Below are 18631 nucleotides of genomic sequence, written 5' to 3' on the forward strand. Positions count from 1 at the left end.
GATTTTTGAAGCTTTTCCAAAATCCGTGCTTCGCAAGACGAAAAAAATCGCAAGACGAAAAAACTTGCAGAACGAATTAATTTCGTCTTGCGAGGTACCACTGTATCTTAAAAATTATAGCTTGAAAAATTACCTTGTTTCCTTCATTAGATGTTTGTAAACCTCGCTAGTGTGAGTGGTTTTTGTTTTTATTATTTTTAAATTGACTTGTTCGTTAATAATCCACGCTAGTTTTGCCTACCCTCCCCTTTTTTAATTAAAAAAATGGTTGTCCATTTGCAATTCTTAAGTTACATCTGCTTTTCTTTCTTTTTTCATTGTTAACAAAACTGTCCTACTTGGCGAGGTTTCTGAAAAGAAGTCTGTATGTTATGTGGACATTTTTTGTGCCAAGTTCAGAAAGCACAGAAAAAATGAATGAATTGCATTCCATGGCTGCTTCTATTCATACATCGATTGGGGGAGGGAGACTTGGAAGTGTACCCATAGTGGGACTGTCAGGCTCACACTTAGCTATGCATAAATAGATCTTTAGGGTTCAATGTCTGAAATTTGTGCTGACCCACATAGCTCTAGTTATGGGCAACTGTGTGTTGCAGTATTAGGAAAACTTGCACTTAAACAACACTATCTGGCAGCAAGCAGGTGAATAACTTCTTCTGTGTTTACCGTATTGTGCTCAAGGTTTTCAGGCTAGAAGAAATGCTGTGTGGAATTGATAGACGTACAAATATAAGCACTGCAGTTCAGGTTCTTAGTTCAGTGGCACACTAGTCTCGCTGGTTGTCTCCTGAGTGTAGAGCTAGACTGTGATGGGAATTAGATAAACAAAGATTTCACCACCGTCTTAATGTATCCAGTGAAAGGCAAACAGAAGGCATGGTTCTGTTTAGTATGAAAATCTGAAGCAGCTGTTACTGTTCAGTAGTGACCGTTCTTTCACCGTGGTGATTCATGTTGCCTCTCAAGAACTTTTAAAATGTATTATTTATTCACATTTACAGCACTTATATGCTTTATAACATTATGTTTTCTGGGCTGTTTACCACACATGCATGCACACGCATGCGCGCACACACACACACATACACACACACACACAATTCAAATACAGGATAAAAGCAAAATCAACGTAGATATAACAAGAAAACAATACTGACTGCAACTTAAAGTTAAAACACAGGTATAAAAGCTGGGAGAAACATACTACACTTCTAGCTAATATTTCATTACCCATAAACAATTTTATTAAGAAATAACTCGTAATAAACACAAATGCTTGCTATGCTATTATTTGATCTTATGTAGAAAATGTGAATTCTTAAAATTTATGCTCAGGAGACTGTTTTCTTTACATTTATATCCCATTTTCTTCTGTCCTGAAACCCAAGGCAGCATGCAAGTGGTTTGAAGGCGATCACCCATCCAGGCACTGTCTGAACACAGGCCTGCTTCTGTTCAGCAAGGTGGTGTCCTCATGTGCCTTCTGACCATATCATGCTCATTCAAGAAAGCCGTATATGAATTTTAAGAAAAAACAAACAAATCATTGCATTCTTTCTCTTTTTTAGGGCATAATCCAGAAGATAGTAGATAGTCACAAAGTAAAAAATGTAGCCTGTTACGGTTTACGGCTCAGTCACCTGCAGTCAGAGGAAGTTCATTGGCTTCATCCAGACATGGGAGTGTCCAACGTGAGGGAGAAATTTGAACTATCCCACGCGCCGGAGGAATGGAAGTAAGGCAAAAACCTAGAAGCGTTCCTACTCGCTAAATGCATGATACTTTGAAAACTATGTTGTGTACTGCCCCATAGTTTCATAGAGGTGGAAGACAGCAGTTTTGTTTAGGAAATGAGAAAGTAAACGATGCAGTGAAATCAGATATTTCGGTGGAAACTCATTCCAGTTGTGGGGGGCAGGAAGGAGGCAAAATAAAAAGGAAGCAAAATAAAAAATAAAACAGGAAGCAAAATAAAAAATAATACAAACATGAAAAATGTAAACACAGGAAGAGTAGAACAGTGGCTGGCTTAAATGAAGCCTGTCCCAGATGGCTTATCTGCTGCCCTAGCAGTTTGAGGCGGGGAAGGATGGAATTGCTTCTTTGCTGTGCATTGATCCTGCTGACTAGGCAAGGAGGAGAAGACTATAAAAGACAGTTCAGGAGCTGGATGTTGGGGGAAACAGTTACCAAGTATGGAAAAAAAGAGTGGTGAGAGGCCCTAGAGACAGACATGTAGGGTCTACTTCCCTAGCTAACAGGACCAGTGGTCAGAGATGATGGGAGTTATAGTCCTAAAACATCTGGAGGGCCAAGTTTGTCAATAATAATAATAATAATAATAATAATAATAATAATAATAATTTATTTATTATTTATACCCCGCCCATCTGGCTGAGTTTCCCCAGCCACTCTGGGCGGCTCCCAATCAAGTGTTAAAAACAGTACAGTGTTACATATTAAAAACTTCCCTGAACAGGGCTGCCTTAAGATGTCTTCTGAATGTCAGGTAATTGTTTATCTCTTTGACATCTGATGGGAGGGCGTTCCACAGGGCGGGCGCCACTACCGAGGAGGCCCTCTGTTTGGTTCCCTGTAGCCTCACTTCTCGCAATGAGGGAACCGCCAGAAGGCCCTCGGCACTGGATCTCAGTGTCTGGGCTGAACGATGGAGGTGGAGACGCTCCTTCAGGTATACTGGACCGAGGCTGTTTAGGGCTTTAAAGATCAGCACCAACACTTTGAATTGTGCTCAGAAACGTACTGGGAGATCTCTCAGGACTGGTGTTAAATGGTCTCGGTGGCCACTTCCAGTCACCAGTCTAACTGCCACATTCTGGATTAATTGCAGTTTCCGGGTCACCTTCAAAGGCAGCCCCACGTAGAGCGCATTGCAGTAGTCCAAGCGTGAGATAACTAGAGCATGTACCACTCTGGCGAGACAGTTTGCGGGCAGGTAGGGTCTTAGCTTATGCCTATGCCTATGCCTGGTATAAGGAAGAGAGTTAAGTGCACTCCCTTAGAAGCACCATGGCTCAGCTTGGAAAGGGCAGGGGGAACAGGATATTGGGTATGAAACAGGAAAGACAACTGCCAATATTACCTCTCCCAGTGTTTGAGAGATAGTGGTGGGAGCACAGTTTGGAGATAGTCTACTGCAAGTTCCTTAGTGTTAGTTGTGGTGAGCTGTGCCCTGCAGGTCCTTGAAGCATATAAGTAGTTTAAATATATTTAAAAGATTATTTATTTGTGGGGAGGTGCAGGGGGCGGGGATGCTGAAAATCCGCTGCAAGCACAGTGTTGCTAGACTGCTTCAGAGTAGTACACTCTATGGCTGCAGAACCCTGGTTTTGCTTGTCCCTGTAAACACTGGCTATAGACTAAGAATGAAAGATCCTTTGACCATCTCTGACACTGTGGCCCCAAGTAGACCAACAGGGCAAGTTGCGAAACATTTATGAATGTTCTGGAACTGCATCCACACATTCAGTGTGGAACGTTTGGCAATTAAGACTTCTGTAACCTCATTTCCTTCTTTCTCTGGGACTTCTTAGCAGGTTGACAGGCATGGGACATTTGTGGAAACTATCATTCCTGTTAGAAGCACTGCTGAGTTACTGTGGGTCCTTGAGCAAGATGGCTCTCTAAATTATTGTGGCGGAGTTGCAGGGAACTCTTTTGTGTGTTCTCCCTACTTGTGTCAGGCAGAGCCTACTCTGCTCCAGCTTCTCTAGGTCCTCATTAAAAAGGTAAAGGGACCCCTGACCATTAGGTCCAGTCGTGACCGACTCTGGGGTTGCAGCGCTCATCTCGCTTTATTGGCTGAGGGAGCCGGCGTACAGATTCCGGGTCATGTGGCCAGCATGACTAAGCCGCCTCTGGTGAACCATAGCAGCACACAGAAACACCGTTTACCTTCCCGCCGGAGCGGTACCTATTTATCTACTTGCACTTTGACGTGCTTTCGAACTGCTAGGTAGGCAGGAGCTGGGACCGAACAATGGGAGCTCACCCCATCACGGGGATTCGAACTGCCGACCTTCTGATCGGCAAGTCCTAGGCTCTGTGATTTAACCCACAGCGCCACCCACATCCCACCTAGGTCCTCATTAAGTTACAGCAAATATGGCAGTACTGGTTTTTTCTAGGCTCTGTAATGGACCTCGTTTGGTGTCTGGCCCTTCTGATGATACTCACGTCACTGCTAGTTTGCAAAAGTAGTGACTCTTCTCATGTAATGAGTAACTCACCCATTAAGACTTCTTGCTACAAGCAAGGAGCTGCCTTGCACTAGAAAAATGCCTTCTGATTTTTACAGTGTGATTTGGCTCTCTGTGCCAAATGCAAGCTCTCTGTGGCTTGCATTCAGTTTGACAGCCTATAAACATTTTTTTTCTGGTAATGCTGAGTGCATTGCAACAAATCAAGTGCAACATATGTATGAACTATCATATGTATGAACTATCTTGGGACAGACTTGCTTGTCTTAACCCTTCACATTAAATTAAAAGGTTTTTAAAATTTTGAGTGAATAAAATGTAGCATTTATTTTTCCACATTAACATTTCTATTTCAGTGTTCTGTAGTGAGCATGTGATTCTTTTTTCACCAAGTAAATTATCATAAAATCATACAAAATTATACCTTTGACATTTTTTTAAAGTATACTTATATTCAGTGTGACTGTAATTTATGCTGGAAAAAATAGATCTGAAACGTAAAAGTGCCAGTTTCATTTATAGTATTCACGGGTACTCTCATGTCTTAATGCATTGCAGAACAAAGATAATAACCTTTAAAAGCAAAGTTAGATAATTGTTCTGATGTTTAGGTGATCAGGTCATATAAAATCCCTCATGAAAGCATCATGAGTTGGTATAAATTATTCATCATCTTTCCAGAGTGTAATTTCATGCTTTATCAAAGATGTGCAGCCTGCCTTGCTCTCTTAATCTGTGGAGGTTTGTTGGGAATAATGAAACCACTGCTGTCATATTTTTTTAATACATGAAACACAGCATTTAGTATCGGTTGACAGTGCTTGTAAAAATATTTAGATTAGTGGGGTAGAAGAAGAATTCTGGAAGAGGGCTTGAATCTAATAGCTTTCTACTGTGTAATAATATATAAATGAGGATTCTCCTTAAATAGCTTTAACTTTAAAAAAAAAAATGTAAAAAGGAGGCTTCTGTCAGTGCGAATGAGAAGATGTGACAACTTAATTATGGTATTCATATTTGTGACACCTTTTCCAGAGCTTTTCTATAGTAAAAGAGCCAGAGATGGAAGAATCAAGCGGTGGTTAACAGAGAACTAGATCTGCACCAGACCAATGAAATGTGCAAGTCACTCTTGCAGCTGCTTTCTGTTCATGTTGTTCATTTATGGCTGCTCCAGTATTTAGCACTTAGACAACTTGCTGCCGAGAGCATCTGTGTTCTGCTCTACTGCTGGTGCTGACAACATGTAAACCCCACAATTTGGGCTTCTGATTCTTGGGACTCGCTCAGTGTCCTCATTTTGAGAAGTGCAGTAATGGAATATGAATGAATATGGGTGTTTTTTTAAAAAAGAAAGGGTCGGATAAAAATCAAATTAGTAATAATGATGATGATTAATAAAAGTAGTAATGTTTTGGTCTAAGAGACTGATTTCTGAATTCTATCCCAGGGACTTCTGGGGCTTCTCTAAAGTTTATCAGGAATTTTTCAGTGAGAAAGATCAGTAATACCAGAAACCTTGTCTGCCATTGTTATCTGTGAGTAGCTGCAAGGGAGTTTTGTATGACTTCTGTGCTGCATTCACCATCTACAAGAGACATTGGCCAAAAAACCTGGTGAACACCCTGCGTGGATTGGAGAGTTCTAGGATACAGTGACCTTGACAATGTGCAGGGCATCCTTGGCAGACAAGTCAATATAGAAATGGTTCCCTGAAGATACAGAATTTGCAAACTATTGGCCTAGAACAGGGGTCAGGAAACTTTTTCAGCAGGGGGGGCGATCCACTGTCCCTCAGACCTTGTGGGGGGCCGGACTATTTTTGACAAAAAAAAATTGAACGAATTCCTATGCCCCACAAAGAACCCAGAGGTGAATTTAAAATAAAAGGACACATTCTACTCATGATTCCCAGACCATCAGTGGGCCGGATTTAGAAGGCGATTGGGCCGGATCCGGCCCCCGGGCCTTAGTTTGCCTACCCATGGTCTAGAAGCTCAGTCAACCATCCTGTCAAAACGAATACGTTTTTTGCTTTCTGGGAAGTTGCCTGAAAAACCCATTCAGCTCATCTTGACAGAACAGCTGACAGACAATTGACATGAACAACATTAAGCAAAGTACAGTGGTACCTCGGGTTAAGTACTTAATTCATTCTGGAGGTCCATACTTAACCTGAAACTGTTCTTAACCTGAAGCACCACTTTAGCTAATGGGGCCTCCTGCTGCTGCCACGCCGCCAGAGCACGATTTCTGTTCTCATCCTGAAGCAAAGTTCTTAACCTGAAGCACTATTTCTGGGTTAGCGGAGTCTGTAACCTGAAGCGTATGTAACCTGAAGCGTATGTAACCCGAGGGACCACTGTATGGTTCTGTAGAATGAGGATGATGAGGACCAAAATTAGCTCATTGCCAGGAGTCTGTCTTAGGTTGCTCTTATACATCCTGCTGCAAGAAGTCTCAGAGCAGCATTAGAGGACTGCTCTCCTTGAGTGTGGCACCTCTTTTTAACTTCAGTGGTCCGTTGCAGATGTGGATCATGTCTCAGTTGCACTTCTCACAGCCTGAAACTGCACTACCAGCATGGCATTTAGATTGAAATGAAAACATAATGCAAATTGCTGTCTCCATGCTTAGGTGCTGAACAGCAGCATATGATAACATTTTTCTTCCCCCCAAAAAGTTGAAACTATTATTTTTAGTGGAATGGTTCCTTTTTTAAAAAAAAAAAAAATGTTGCCAAATAAGCACAGAGGATGCTAGTGAAATTGGTGTTGTTGCTCCCTGACTGTTCATTGTAATAACATTTTCTTATTTAGCAAACCTTTATTATGCTCAAGATTTGTTTGCATGGTGTATTAGCCAAGCCTCATCAACCTTTTCATTTTGAAAGGTATAAAGGCTGGTGTTTGAAATCTTATAATAATTTTCATCTCCAGTTTTTAAATCACTGGAACTTACTTTGCATTATCTAGGGGCAGAGAAGTTAGAATGTTAAAGTCTAAAGCCGTTGCAGTGGTAAAAGTGTTTACTTCTAAAACTGCAGAACAGTTATAGTTTTAAAACTGCAGAAGAATCTGCTTGTTGTAAAATGCTTTCTAGAAATAGCTGGTGACATTTTTAAAAAGAAAAAGAAGCTGCAACTAACTTGCAAGAGATCTCAATTTAGGCAGCCTGTGTAGAAGCCCAGGATTTAAAAGCTCTTGCTTAAAGCTGATGATTATCTTCAGGTATAATTGATTGTTTTAATATGGTGATAACGATGCTTTCATAGGCTGTGACTTGGAAGTTAGATTCATGTTGACACAGCGTGGAGAGTGGGATGATAATCACAGTAACAAACACATTTAGAATTGAAAGGTGGTGGTTTCTTTGAGAGATCAGATAGGAAGAGGTTTACTGTGACATGTATTTTTTTTGCTTGTGAGGAGGACAAAGTGACTTGTTGGCACTTCTGTTTCCTTATAATTTGTGCCATTAAAATATAGATAGAGGAAGAAGCTGACAGTATTTTTTTGCAGAGAATGAAACAGGATGGATGCACAATAATTTTATAGCAATTAACTCATATTTGGATCATATTTAATGCTATTGTAGGGAAGATATAATAGTTCTAAAGGAGGGCAACACTTGTAAAGCGTATTAGATGTGGGCCAATGTCTAAAAGAGCTGCATATTTTGGACAGAGATATTTCCAGTTTTTCACAGCAGCTGCTGGCATTCCTGGAGAGAAGAGTTCCATTTTATATTGAGAAGCTTGTTTGGATCTTGTCCATAGCCTTCTGCACAGATCATGAACCAGTTATGTTATGATGGTGAATTACTGAAGGCCAGTAATACAGTTTGTGTCTCAGTGTTAATAAGAAATTAGAATTGTATGAATGGCGATTGCTGTGAATTTCAGGGGTTTCAACAGCACCTTGCATAAGCATATCATTTCATGCAATTTTAAAATTCCCACCCGTCTCTCTTTAAAAATCAAGCATTGTTTCCCTGTTGGTTTTTGATGTGCATATGAATTCTCACATATTTGGCTCTCATTGCAAGTCTTAATTTCATCTGTCTTGTTTTACCTCCAGGATATGTAGAATATATGCCTGCTGGTAGGGAGTGTTTTGTTTTGATTTCATGTAAGCTGCTCTGAGAGCCTTTTTGGATGAAGAGTGGGGTACACATGCTCTAAATAAATAAAATTTAAATAAATATTATACAGGTTAGAGATTTTATAAAAAATTATGTGATGATGACTCATAACTTACAAAACACAAAGCATATAATTTTTCTGCATTTTCTATCCTTGTAGATATGAACTTCGAATCCGATACTTACCAAAAGGATTTCTGAACCAGTTTACTGAAGATAAGCCAACGTTAAATTTTTTCTATCAGCAGGTAAACACATACAGCTTTGTTTAAACTTGCTTTTGGAGTTGTGAAAGTCTGCTTTGTTTATATAAGTAGCGTGTTGATGCAGGCACAGAAAAATTGTAGTGGTATATGTTATTTGAAAGCACACATCAGAACTGGAGGGAAAGGGTGAGTCTCTTTTGTCAGTTTAAAGTGACAGTTAGTGTCTCCCCAGTCAAGAAAACCAGTTTAAGGCACCAGTTTTCATAGTATGAGTGGAGTTTGAAAATTTGGAACATAGCAGTGATTAGGTTTCCCCTCTGCGCACTGACCCCAGTTTATATATGCTGCATTGGGATAGATTCAGAAATACTTTTGTCTAAGACACACTTGCCGTGTGGTATAAGTACCCTGGGATATTTCACTCTGGTTAAATTCTGCCTTTCCATAAATAATGCCCAAGGCTGTAGCAAGAAGACATGTTTTGGAAGAGTTCTTCAGATCCTGGGTCTGACCAGCGCCTGGACGGAGTTTTGCTGTGGAAGAAAGGTGGCATATAATGAAAATGCATGATTAATATGTGTGCAGATATTTCAGAATCTAACTTTCCCCAATAAATTCCAGCTGTGATACACAAATTCCAGCTGTTCTATAGCTATCTATACATCAATTCTTCAAGAGATTCACAAATATCTGTGTAATAAATGTGGGACTTCCTCTCCCAAATAAATAATAACAATTTATTATTTATGCCCCACCCATCCATAATTTGCATAATTATGGAAATTTTCCATAATTTCCCTAGATTAAAAACATAGGGATATCGCATAAAGTTTTAAAGAAAAAGGGTTGCCTTCTTGCTATAAACTTCTTTTCAAAATCCAATTAACTTAAACCAGCTAACCATCTTCAGACCCTCATCTACTTGGAACTCTTCTAATAATTTTCTCTGTGACCAGGAAAACTGTGTGTATTCTGCAGTTCCATGCAAGCACAGCTATAGTTCAATGGAAATACAGCAAAAAGCACAGGGCTTGGTTGCTGTGGGCAGAATTCATTCATCATCCTGAAAAATCTTGGCTTTTAGTCACTACAGCTGTGAAGATAAGCTTGAAAAGTGAGTGGGCAAAGTCTGGTTGAATCTCGGAAAGTAGAAAGGGGCTGACTAAGAATTTCTTAGTTCTTTAGCTAGCGAAGACAGCAGAGTTTCATTGTGCAATGTAGTCTCCCTTTTCTTCACAATGACTGACAGATTTACTGTAAAATCTTAAGTGGGAATCAATTATGCAAAATAAGTAAGGTAAAAGGTAAAGGTACCCCTGCCCGTACGGGCCAGTCTTGACAGACTCTAGGGTTGTGTGCTCATCTCACTCTATAGGCCAGCGCTGTCCGCAGACACTTCCGGGTCACGTGGCCAGCGTGACAAGCTGCATCTGGCGAGCCAGCGCAACACACGGAGCGCCGTTTACCTTCCCGCTGGTAAGCGGTCCCTATTTATCTACTTGCACCCGGGGGTGCTTTCGAACTGCTAGGTTGGCAGGCGCTGGGACCGAACGACGGGAGCGCGCCCCGCCGCGGGGATTCGATTGGCAAGTCCTAGGCGCTGAGGTTTTACCCACAGCGCATATACAATATAAGAGCTGCAGAATTCATTGTTGGTACAGGATTTGTTGTACTCCCTTGACAGAGATTTCTTTAGAATTATCTAAATTCATGTTAGTAACCTAATTAGAAAGTTACAGCCAGAGATTTATATTTAGCAGAGTAATGGTAGAACATATGCTCTGGCTCTGACAGTGGCGGCCTGGACTCTGGTTCGGGTTTTGGCTCAACAACTTTTTTTGTCCAGATTTTTACCCTTTGAAATATAGCAACCCTATATTAATGCTTGGGACGTGGGTGGTGCTGTGGGTTAAACCACAGAGCCTAGGACTTGCCGATCAGAAGGTTGGAGGTTTGAATCCCCGCGACGGGGTGAGCTCCCGTTGCTTGGTCCCTGCTCCTGCCACTCTAGCAGTTCGAAAGCACGTCAAAGTGCAAGTAGATAAATAGGTACCGCTCCGGCGGGAAGGTAAACAGCATTTCCGTGTGCTGTTCTAGTTCGCCATAAGCGGCTTAGTCATGCTGGCCACATGACCCGGAATCTGTACGCCGGCTCCCTTGGCCAATAAAGCGAGATGAGCGCCACAACCCCAGAGTCGGCCACAACTGGACCTAATGGTCAGGGGTCGCTTTACCTTTATATTAATGCTACATATTGGTGTAAAGAATTTAAGTTCATCGAACAGAAGTTATCTTTTTTCCCCGTGATAAGGGTGACAAATAAGAACAGCAATTGTGAGGTGGTGGAAGGCTTAATCCAGTGATTTGTTTCGAGTGCACAGTGTTGCATAATTTGTACTGGAGTATTATGATGATAAGATGGGTGTAAAATTGCTTTGGGGAGCTCTAGTTTGGATACATATAAAGCTTGTGCTTGCCAAGGCGGTGATATGATAGTGTCACAGATCTGTGGTCCGTTCACTGTTCAGTATAATTGCTCCCAGGCTACTCTCAAGCATTATTGAGTGAGCTAGTATTTGCCATGCTCACTGTGCTCTTGCCAGTCGGTTTGTTTTCCTTCTGCCAGCAAATCACTGAATTTTTTCTTTAAGCACTGCCTGATTAGTGCCTTGCCTCCTGAATTACTTGAATCATTTTTTGAATACAGAAATGCCAGCACAAGTTGACTTTCAGGAGGACTGGAGGAAGCTTTTGGGATTTGTTTTTCATAGTCAGAGATCCTGACATAGCCCTTTAAGTTTTTTGTTGTTGTTTTTTTGTTAATAATATTATCCATTTCATTTCTATTCTGTTTATCTTTTAAAGAAAAAGTATCAAACAATACTGAAGAAAGCCAAATAAAGTATACTTTCAAGGCAACATAATTAGCAGGAATCTAAAACATTATCTTAAGGATTTCAAAATAAAACATTACAAAGGTAGTCAACTGCAGAATGCACATTTAACACAGCAAAGTTAACAAATATTTTATCTTAAACATTCCAAAAGAAAACATTGCTAAAGAAAGTCAACTATAAAATGCACATTTAAAACAGCATTATTAGCAAGAAAACAAAATATTTGAATAAAATGTTATCATAAGCATAGAACATATCTGCTGATGTTGCTGCCAGTCTTGCCAGTGGTGGTTCATGAAGGATGGCAGCTGTGGAAGCTTTGGCTCAATATCCTGGGTCTGAGCTAAGACACAGTCCAGATGGTCTCTGGCCTCTTCTTCAGCCTCAGCTTTTGTAGCTGGAGTCAATCAGAGGTCCACCCTTCCAGGCCAGGTGGAATCTTCCAGGACTTGAAGCCACGATGTTTATAGGCCCTCAACACTTTCAGGATGTCAGGAGTGGTCATAGGAAAAGCACTGTGGTCATTAGATTGACAGTGCAGGTTAGGTAATCTATTTAAATTGCTTAGGGGATTTTGTTTGGAGGTGTTGCTGTTGTTGGTATTATTATTATTTGTATCTTTATTACGATTTATGTGGAAATTGTTCAATTTGACAGTGTACTTTTTGATGTTTTATTTATTGTCTATGATTACTTTTGTTATGTTTGGAACTATGCAATTCTCCCTCCCCCATGTTGTAAGCTACCTTGAGCTTGGTTTTAACTATAGAAAGGGAGTATACAAATTATATTATGTATGTATGCATGTATGTAAATTAATTTTTAACGAATAGGTCATAGTAGGCTACCAAGGGTTTGCAGTACTGCTCTGGGGCCCATTACTGCATGTTAAATCTCTGCCAGACATTCCTGTAGATTTATTTCTTTATCTCATACAATTTATATACCACTTGATTATAAAAAGGCAAAAACCTCCAAGCAGTAGATGTGATGATGTAAACTCTCCTTGCCGCCACCACAGAATAGACCTCAAAGTGGCCTATAGTCTGACATAGCTCAAGTCTTCCTCAGTTTGTGTTCTGCTTTTGTATTTTCTGCTGCTTCCAAGCTCTCTTAATATAACAGGAAGCAGCTGAGGCTCTAGTCAATGGAAGCTACACGTAGGAGTGGTCATCTCTCTCTTGGGACATTATTCTATTCCAGAGACCAACTAGTACAATGACAGACAGTTAGCTAGGTCAAAAGGAAACTCTTTTAAGAGCAGTCAGGAAAAATGATGCAGACCCATCCGTCTCTGGTGGTAGATAATCCTTACTGTTCTCTGAGCCATGCAAATCTATGAAGTCTTGTAAACTTACCGTATTTTTTGCTCTATAAGACTCACTTTTCCCCTCCTAAAAAGTAAGGGGAAATGTGTGTGCATCTTATGGAGCAAATGCAGGCTGCACAGCGATCCCAGAAGCCAGAACAGCTAGAGGGAGTGCTGCTTTCACTGCGCAGTGATCCCTCTTGTTGTTCTAGCTTCTGATATTCAGAATATTTTTTTTCTTGTTTTCCTCCTCCAAAAACTAGATGCGTCTTATGGTCTGGTGCGTCTTATAGAGCGAAAAATGTGGTATATCTTACCAGGTGGTGATCTTTCCATATGGCAAGATACATTTACAAAACATTCCAGCTTCCTCCTCCCGGTAAAATTAAAATTAGTAAGATAGTACGCCTGATTACTTAAATTGATCATTTGCACTAAAAGACTTGCATTGCTTCCAATATTATAAAGGTTCCCAAGTGTATAGTTTGATTTTGCCAACAAAATCGGAAGTGGGAGCGTATACAAAGACAGCTGGGGGATCTGTCCACCATGACAGAAGGGGTAATTTTAAAGTCATTCTGCCTTGCACAATGCCCTGTTGGCAAGCAGTTCCCTTCCCCCAGTCACTAATGTCCTTATTATTACCATAGAAATAAGGGAGCCTGTGTAATTAGTGCAGGATGTCAAAGATCAACTTGCATTAATGTAGCAACTGTGACCTTTTTGATAAGGCAGAGCAGCAGCTGAGGGCAGATGGCAGCTGAGCGTTACCATAATGCAAAGCTTTGCTTTTAAAAGCTGTAAAGAAAGAAAAAAACACCAGTGTGTATTTTCTTTGGAGCATGGAAGTCTTGTTTAATGATTTGTCTGTTGTAAAACTGGCCAAAAGGAAAGGGAGGACTTCTATAAATGAAGCAGAGTAGTAACCACTTTTTACCGTTCAACATTGTAGAAGCCATGATGATTCCACAGGATAAGAAACTTACAACAAATGGGATGTAGAGGGTTTCATCCTCCGACAGTCTACTTCTTTAACAGATGTGGAGAAGGGACAGAGTGCTCTATCAGTCTTTAGCCACTTTGCTTGCCTGCATGCAATTCCTTATCTACTTATGGCTACCAGGCAAGTTCTGAAACGCAAGGCTGCTTTTTTATTTAGAGGTCACATTCTGTGCATGGGTTCAACAGCGGCTTGAAATCCATTCTTTTATATACCTAAGTCAGCCGTCTTCACTGCTGACAGTGCTTGTAAGGAAACCTTGAAAATATACTAGATTGAATAATGCTTTGTTGGTGGGCTGGTAGAGGAAGCTCTTTTCCTTCCCTAGTAACCCTCTGGATTTTCATTGGGCACAGAAAATGACATTCACTTGGACCAGCTTTACATGTCTTTGTTTCTACAGTAAAATTCAGGGGACTGTTTTAAATGCTACACTCACCATGGAGATTAGCATCCCCATGGTGAGTTGAACTACCAACCTGCACACGCACACCTGCTCTCTCCATCTGTCTCATGATGTTATGAACAACTTTGTACATGTGCGTTCAGAAAGGAGACGTCTGAAGAAAACATAATATTTAACTCTGCACTGTTAGCACCCCTATGCCCAGGCGGAGGAGATGAAAAACAACCTCAGATTAATGTCTTGCCACCTGATCCTGAGACTCATCTTGGTGCCTTTGGATTGCTTGCTGTTTAATTAATGCATGATTGGCTTCATACTGTGAAAGCTGGACATTAGGAACCTGTTTCAGATCCTTTCCTATCCCTGAAGCCACACCAATAAAGCTGCTACCTCCCCTTGCACTCAGGGCTCCTCAGTTTCACCCTCTCCTGTTTATGTGCACCTCCTAATTAAGGCATGTTAGGATGACTGTAACCTCATCCATGCCTTGCCCTGACTTATGCTTTGGGGGGGGGGTGTTGTATCTTTTTGCTGCACAAAGATGAAAAACTTGATTATTCCGTGAAATGCCTAATAGCAATCTTCTCATCTGAATTAAATCCCCAGGCTATGGGGAATGTTTCTTCCTGAGATTTTGTTGCTGTAAGGGCTGGGGGTTGGGAGGGGGAGAGATCTGGCTAAATGAGGCACATGCCTTCTAAAACATAGCAGCTGCTGCATAAGGCAATACAGTCAGTAATAAATTTATTCTTAACTCATGCACCAGAGTAAGCCTACACTGTTTGGAATGTCCAAACGTATGAGCTCTTCATTCCTCTCGTCTTGACTGTGTATCGCGCCAGTCTGATGTGCCAGGGAACTTGACTGCTGGCGGGTTTTACAATTGTTCCTTAATAAATGTTTTGAAGTCTGGGAAGTGACTAGTCAGCAAGTTATTCAAGAAGTGCACACAACTGGTGTTCTGTCTCAACAAAAATAAGGATCCTACTGAGAGAGCAGACTTGCTGTATTTTTGCTTTTTGTTTCCCAATAAGCTTTTAGCCTGTGAAAGGGTTGCTGCTGTTGGGGCTCCTGGCTTAAGCTCAACTCTGTGTTTACTCATAATAAGTCCCACTGAGTTAAATGGGGCTTTCCCTGTGTGTGTGTGCTGCATTTCAACCTTGAATCACTTTCTCTGGTTCATCACCACTTCCCCTGGTGCGAAAAACATGTATGAGCTTAAAGAGAAACTCTCAAATGGTTGATCTCAACCTGCTTTTAATTCTGATTAATTCCCGTTGGAGTAAAATTCCAAACTGGTGTGGGATTCTTCTCACTGAGTCTGGGACTACATCTTTGGCAACAAACACAGGTTTCCTAATCTCATCTTTTCCTCCTGCTGTGCAAAAGTGGAGGAGGGATGGATTTGCAAGGGAGAGAGTGAGTGGTGAGGTGTGTGAGAGTGTAGGGAAAGAGCTGTCTGCTGCACAGTCTGAGATTCACCCTCCCTAAGAATTCTTTTCTGCCAGCCAGTATTATACTTGAACAAGTTCCGGAAAAGAATTCAAAGAGGACCTGGAGAAGAAAGCATGCAGGTGCAGGACAGATTAAGCACCTTTGGCCCACTTGACTCTTCCCCCTTCCAAATGCCCTCAGCTATTTTAAATGTCAACAATAAACAGGGATTTGGAAATTCTGTTTGAGCTTTTGAACTGGCAGTTCTTGTCGTTTACTGCTCTGAGGCAGTGTCTGCAAACTTGCAGTCTCACCAGTTCCTGTAGCTGCCTTCTGCCATAATGTCTGCATGGTGAAATAAAGGTTTTGGGGAGCAGTCACCAACTGTCTCAGAATCTAACTCCTAGATTCACAGATTATGATGTGCAATTTTTTGAAACGTGAGAACCAACGAAGAGTCCTTAGGAACTGTTTTCCAATATGAAGGTTCAGATTCCAAAGCTGTAAAGTGGGCCATAGTTAATGTATTTACTCAAGCACCCCCAATGACAAAAGAAGAAGAAAACAAGTGCATGATCTCAAATAGTCTTCCCCAACCTGGTGCACGCCAGTTGTTTTGGACTACAATTCCCATCATGCTGTCCATGCTGGCTATGGCTGATGAGAATTGTAGTCCAGCAACTTCTGAAGGTCACCAAGTTGAGGAAGGCTTCCCTGGAGTCTTCTGTGCACAGCAACTTTTGCTGTATATGAACATATTTAACTAATAAATCAGTGGTTTCCAGATGTCTGACACCCAAGCTATTTCTATGTGCAGTCCTCCCTCTTAAAAGTAGGGACCCTCTTAGAACCCTCACCCTGTGTTTCTTCATGAATCAGTGTTCAGGTCATGCTTCCTCCAAGTGCAGGCAATTAGCTGCATTTTTGCACTAGGAGTGATGCTGTCACCACCTGATACAATCATGCTGCACAATTGCTAGCTCAAATCAGACAGAGACTGACTTGAAGTTAAGGCCAAAGCAGTAAATCATGCAGAGATGCAGCAAGTAGCTTCCTCTGTGAGTGTAACATTCCAAATTCTCAGAATCTTTTAAATAATTTAATTACTTCTCATGCCTATCTAGCAGTTCTCTCGCCACATCCTATTGTTCCCTAGCACAGAGTTCTGGAATTGCTACTTTAGCATCTCTGGCAGATTGAAGTTTCGGCTTACCCATATTTCCTGGACTTCATGAATGTTCTATATTTAACCTTAGTCAATGGAAGAAAGTTTAGCACACAGCAATAGTCTTTGGGGCACAGAGTACTCTTATCTTCTGAGCAGCAAACTGCTGCTGTGGTTGCAGCAGGGTGATTAGTGAACATCACAATTACGAACAGTATTCCTGAAGAAGGAATTGCATTGGTTGCCAGCTAACTCCCAGGCTAGGTTCAGAGCACCGGTATTTGTGTACAAAGCCCTATACAGCTTGGGACCAGATTTTTTCACCACCAAAATACTCAACTGATCACTGTGCTCTGCAGGAGAGGGCACCCTATGGATACCATGCTATCAGGAGGTCCCTTTTGCACATTGTCAGAATTGGACCTTTAGTGTGGCATCTCCTACACTTTGGCACTCCTTCCCACTTAATATCAAACAGGTGCCTTTTCTATGAGTTTCTTGGCACCTGTCAAAGACCTTCTTATAAAAAAAGTTTGCAGATTTTTTATCGCATTTGATATCTTTCCTGGATCTGAACTGATTACTTGCCCAAGACATTTGGAAGCTTGGGTGAAACAGAGAAAACCAGTGGGATGTGGTTATCTCCAGATGCTAACACTTGAGGAACAGCAAGGAAGGATGTACTTGAGGTGTTGTCACTCTGTAATCAAAGAAGGCATTGACTCCAGTAAGCTAGAAATCGAAAAAGGGAGGGAATCCACCACAGAACTGGGCCCTAATAGTAATTGAGTACAGGGGTTGTGCTCTTCCCCCCGCCATTGAAAAGCTCAAGGAGATCTTGAGATGAAGAATGAATTCAATGAAGCACCCACAGGAGGAAATGTTGTGGTAATAAGGTTCAATTAGCTTCAAAGTCAAAAATTGTGGTCACGGCAGTACAGTGAAGGAGCAGCAAGGCAACCATTATAACAAACCTAGCTTGGTAGCCATAGGCGAGAAAGGATTCCATGTTCATGAGGGAGCAGGAGAAGAAAGATTGAGCACTCTGTTTCTCTCTCCTGCACCCAATACAGAAATGTGCAGAGGACTTTTGCAGGCAGGATGAAGCTCCACACTCTCCAGTTTGTTGGCAGGCTAATAATTTTGTTGTTGCAGGCTAGTAACTTTTGTGGACTTGCTTTCAAAGCTGCACTATAGTTAAAAACAGTATGAAGATCAAACTTCTTTAGATGAAAACAAAAAAAAAAATCACTGCCTCACCTTCTAAAGGAAGTGCTTCTGGAAAAATTGAAATACTCACATTGAACTTTTCACTTGGAAAGAACATGATTATTATTATTATTATTTATACCCCATGAAGCAAATAAAATAATTAATGCTGTAAAAGCACGAACATTAGCTGAGCTGGTTATCTTATCAGTTACGATTGTTTGGTTTATTTGATTCTTCTGTTTGTTTGTTAAAAATAATAAATAATAAAATATACTAAATCTATTTTATTCCATTGATATGGGTTATGGATTTCTGTTTGTTTATTTGGTAGGTTTGAACCCTACTTTTTGAAGAAAAAAACTTCACAAAGTAGGTTACAGTTTCAAAAATTACAGCATTACCAATATGCAACATATAAAAATGGATGCCCTAAATTAATCTGTCAAGTATATCTAGCAAAACATTAAAGTCCAATAGGTGTCCATAGGGCCCTTTATATATGTTACCTGCTAAAGGCAACTGAAAATTGCTACCGTATTTTTCGCTCTATAAGACGCACCAGACCACAAGACGCACCTAGTTTTTGGAGGAGGAAAACAAGAAAACAAATATTCTGAATCTCAGAAGCCAGAACAG

General features: G+C 40.9%; 1 protein-coding gene across 13 annotated transcripts in view; it reads left to right on the plus strand.

Moving 5' to 3' along the window:
* PTK2 (protein tyrosine kinase 2) overlaps positions 1 to 18631 on the plus strand; it is a 197289-nt gene that overhangs the window by 88009 nt on the left and 90649 nt on the right. For all 13 annotated transcript variants that reach the window (XM_081874061.1, XM_081874050.1, XM_081874060.1 and 10 more), the window contains 2 exons: positions 1572 to 1738; positions 8527 to 8614. In XM_081874061.1, the coding sequence (XP_081730187.1) occupies positions 1572 to 1738; positions 8527 to 8614 (255 nt within the window). The remainder of the gene's footprint in view (positions 1 to 1571; positions 1739 to 8526; positions 8615 to 18631) is intronic.

Source organism: Podarcis erhardii, assembly GCF_964252035.2.
Source record: "Podarcis erhardii genome assembly, chromosome: 8".
Lineage (NCBI taxonomy): Eukaryota > Metazoa > Chordata > Lepidosauria > Squamata > Lacertidae > Podarcis > Podarcis erhardii.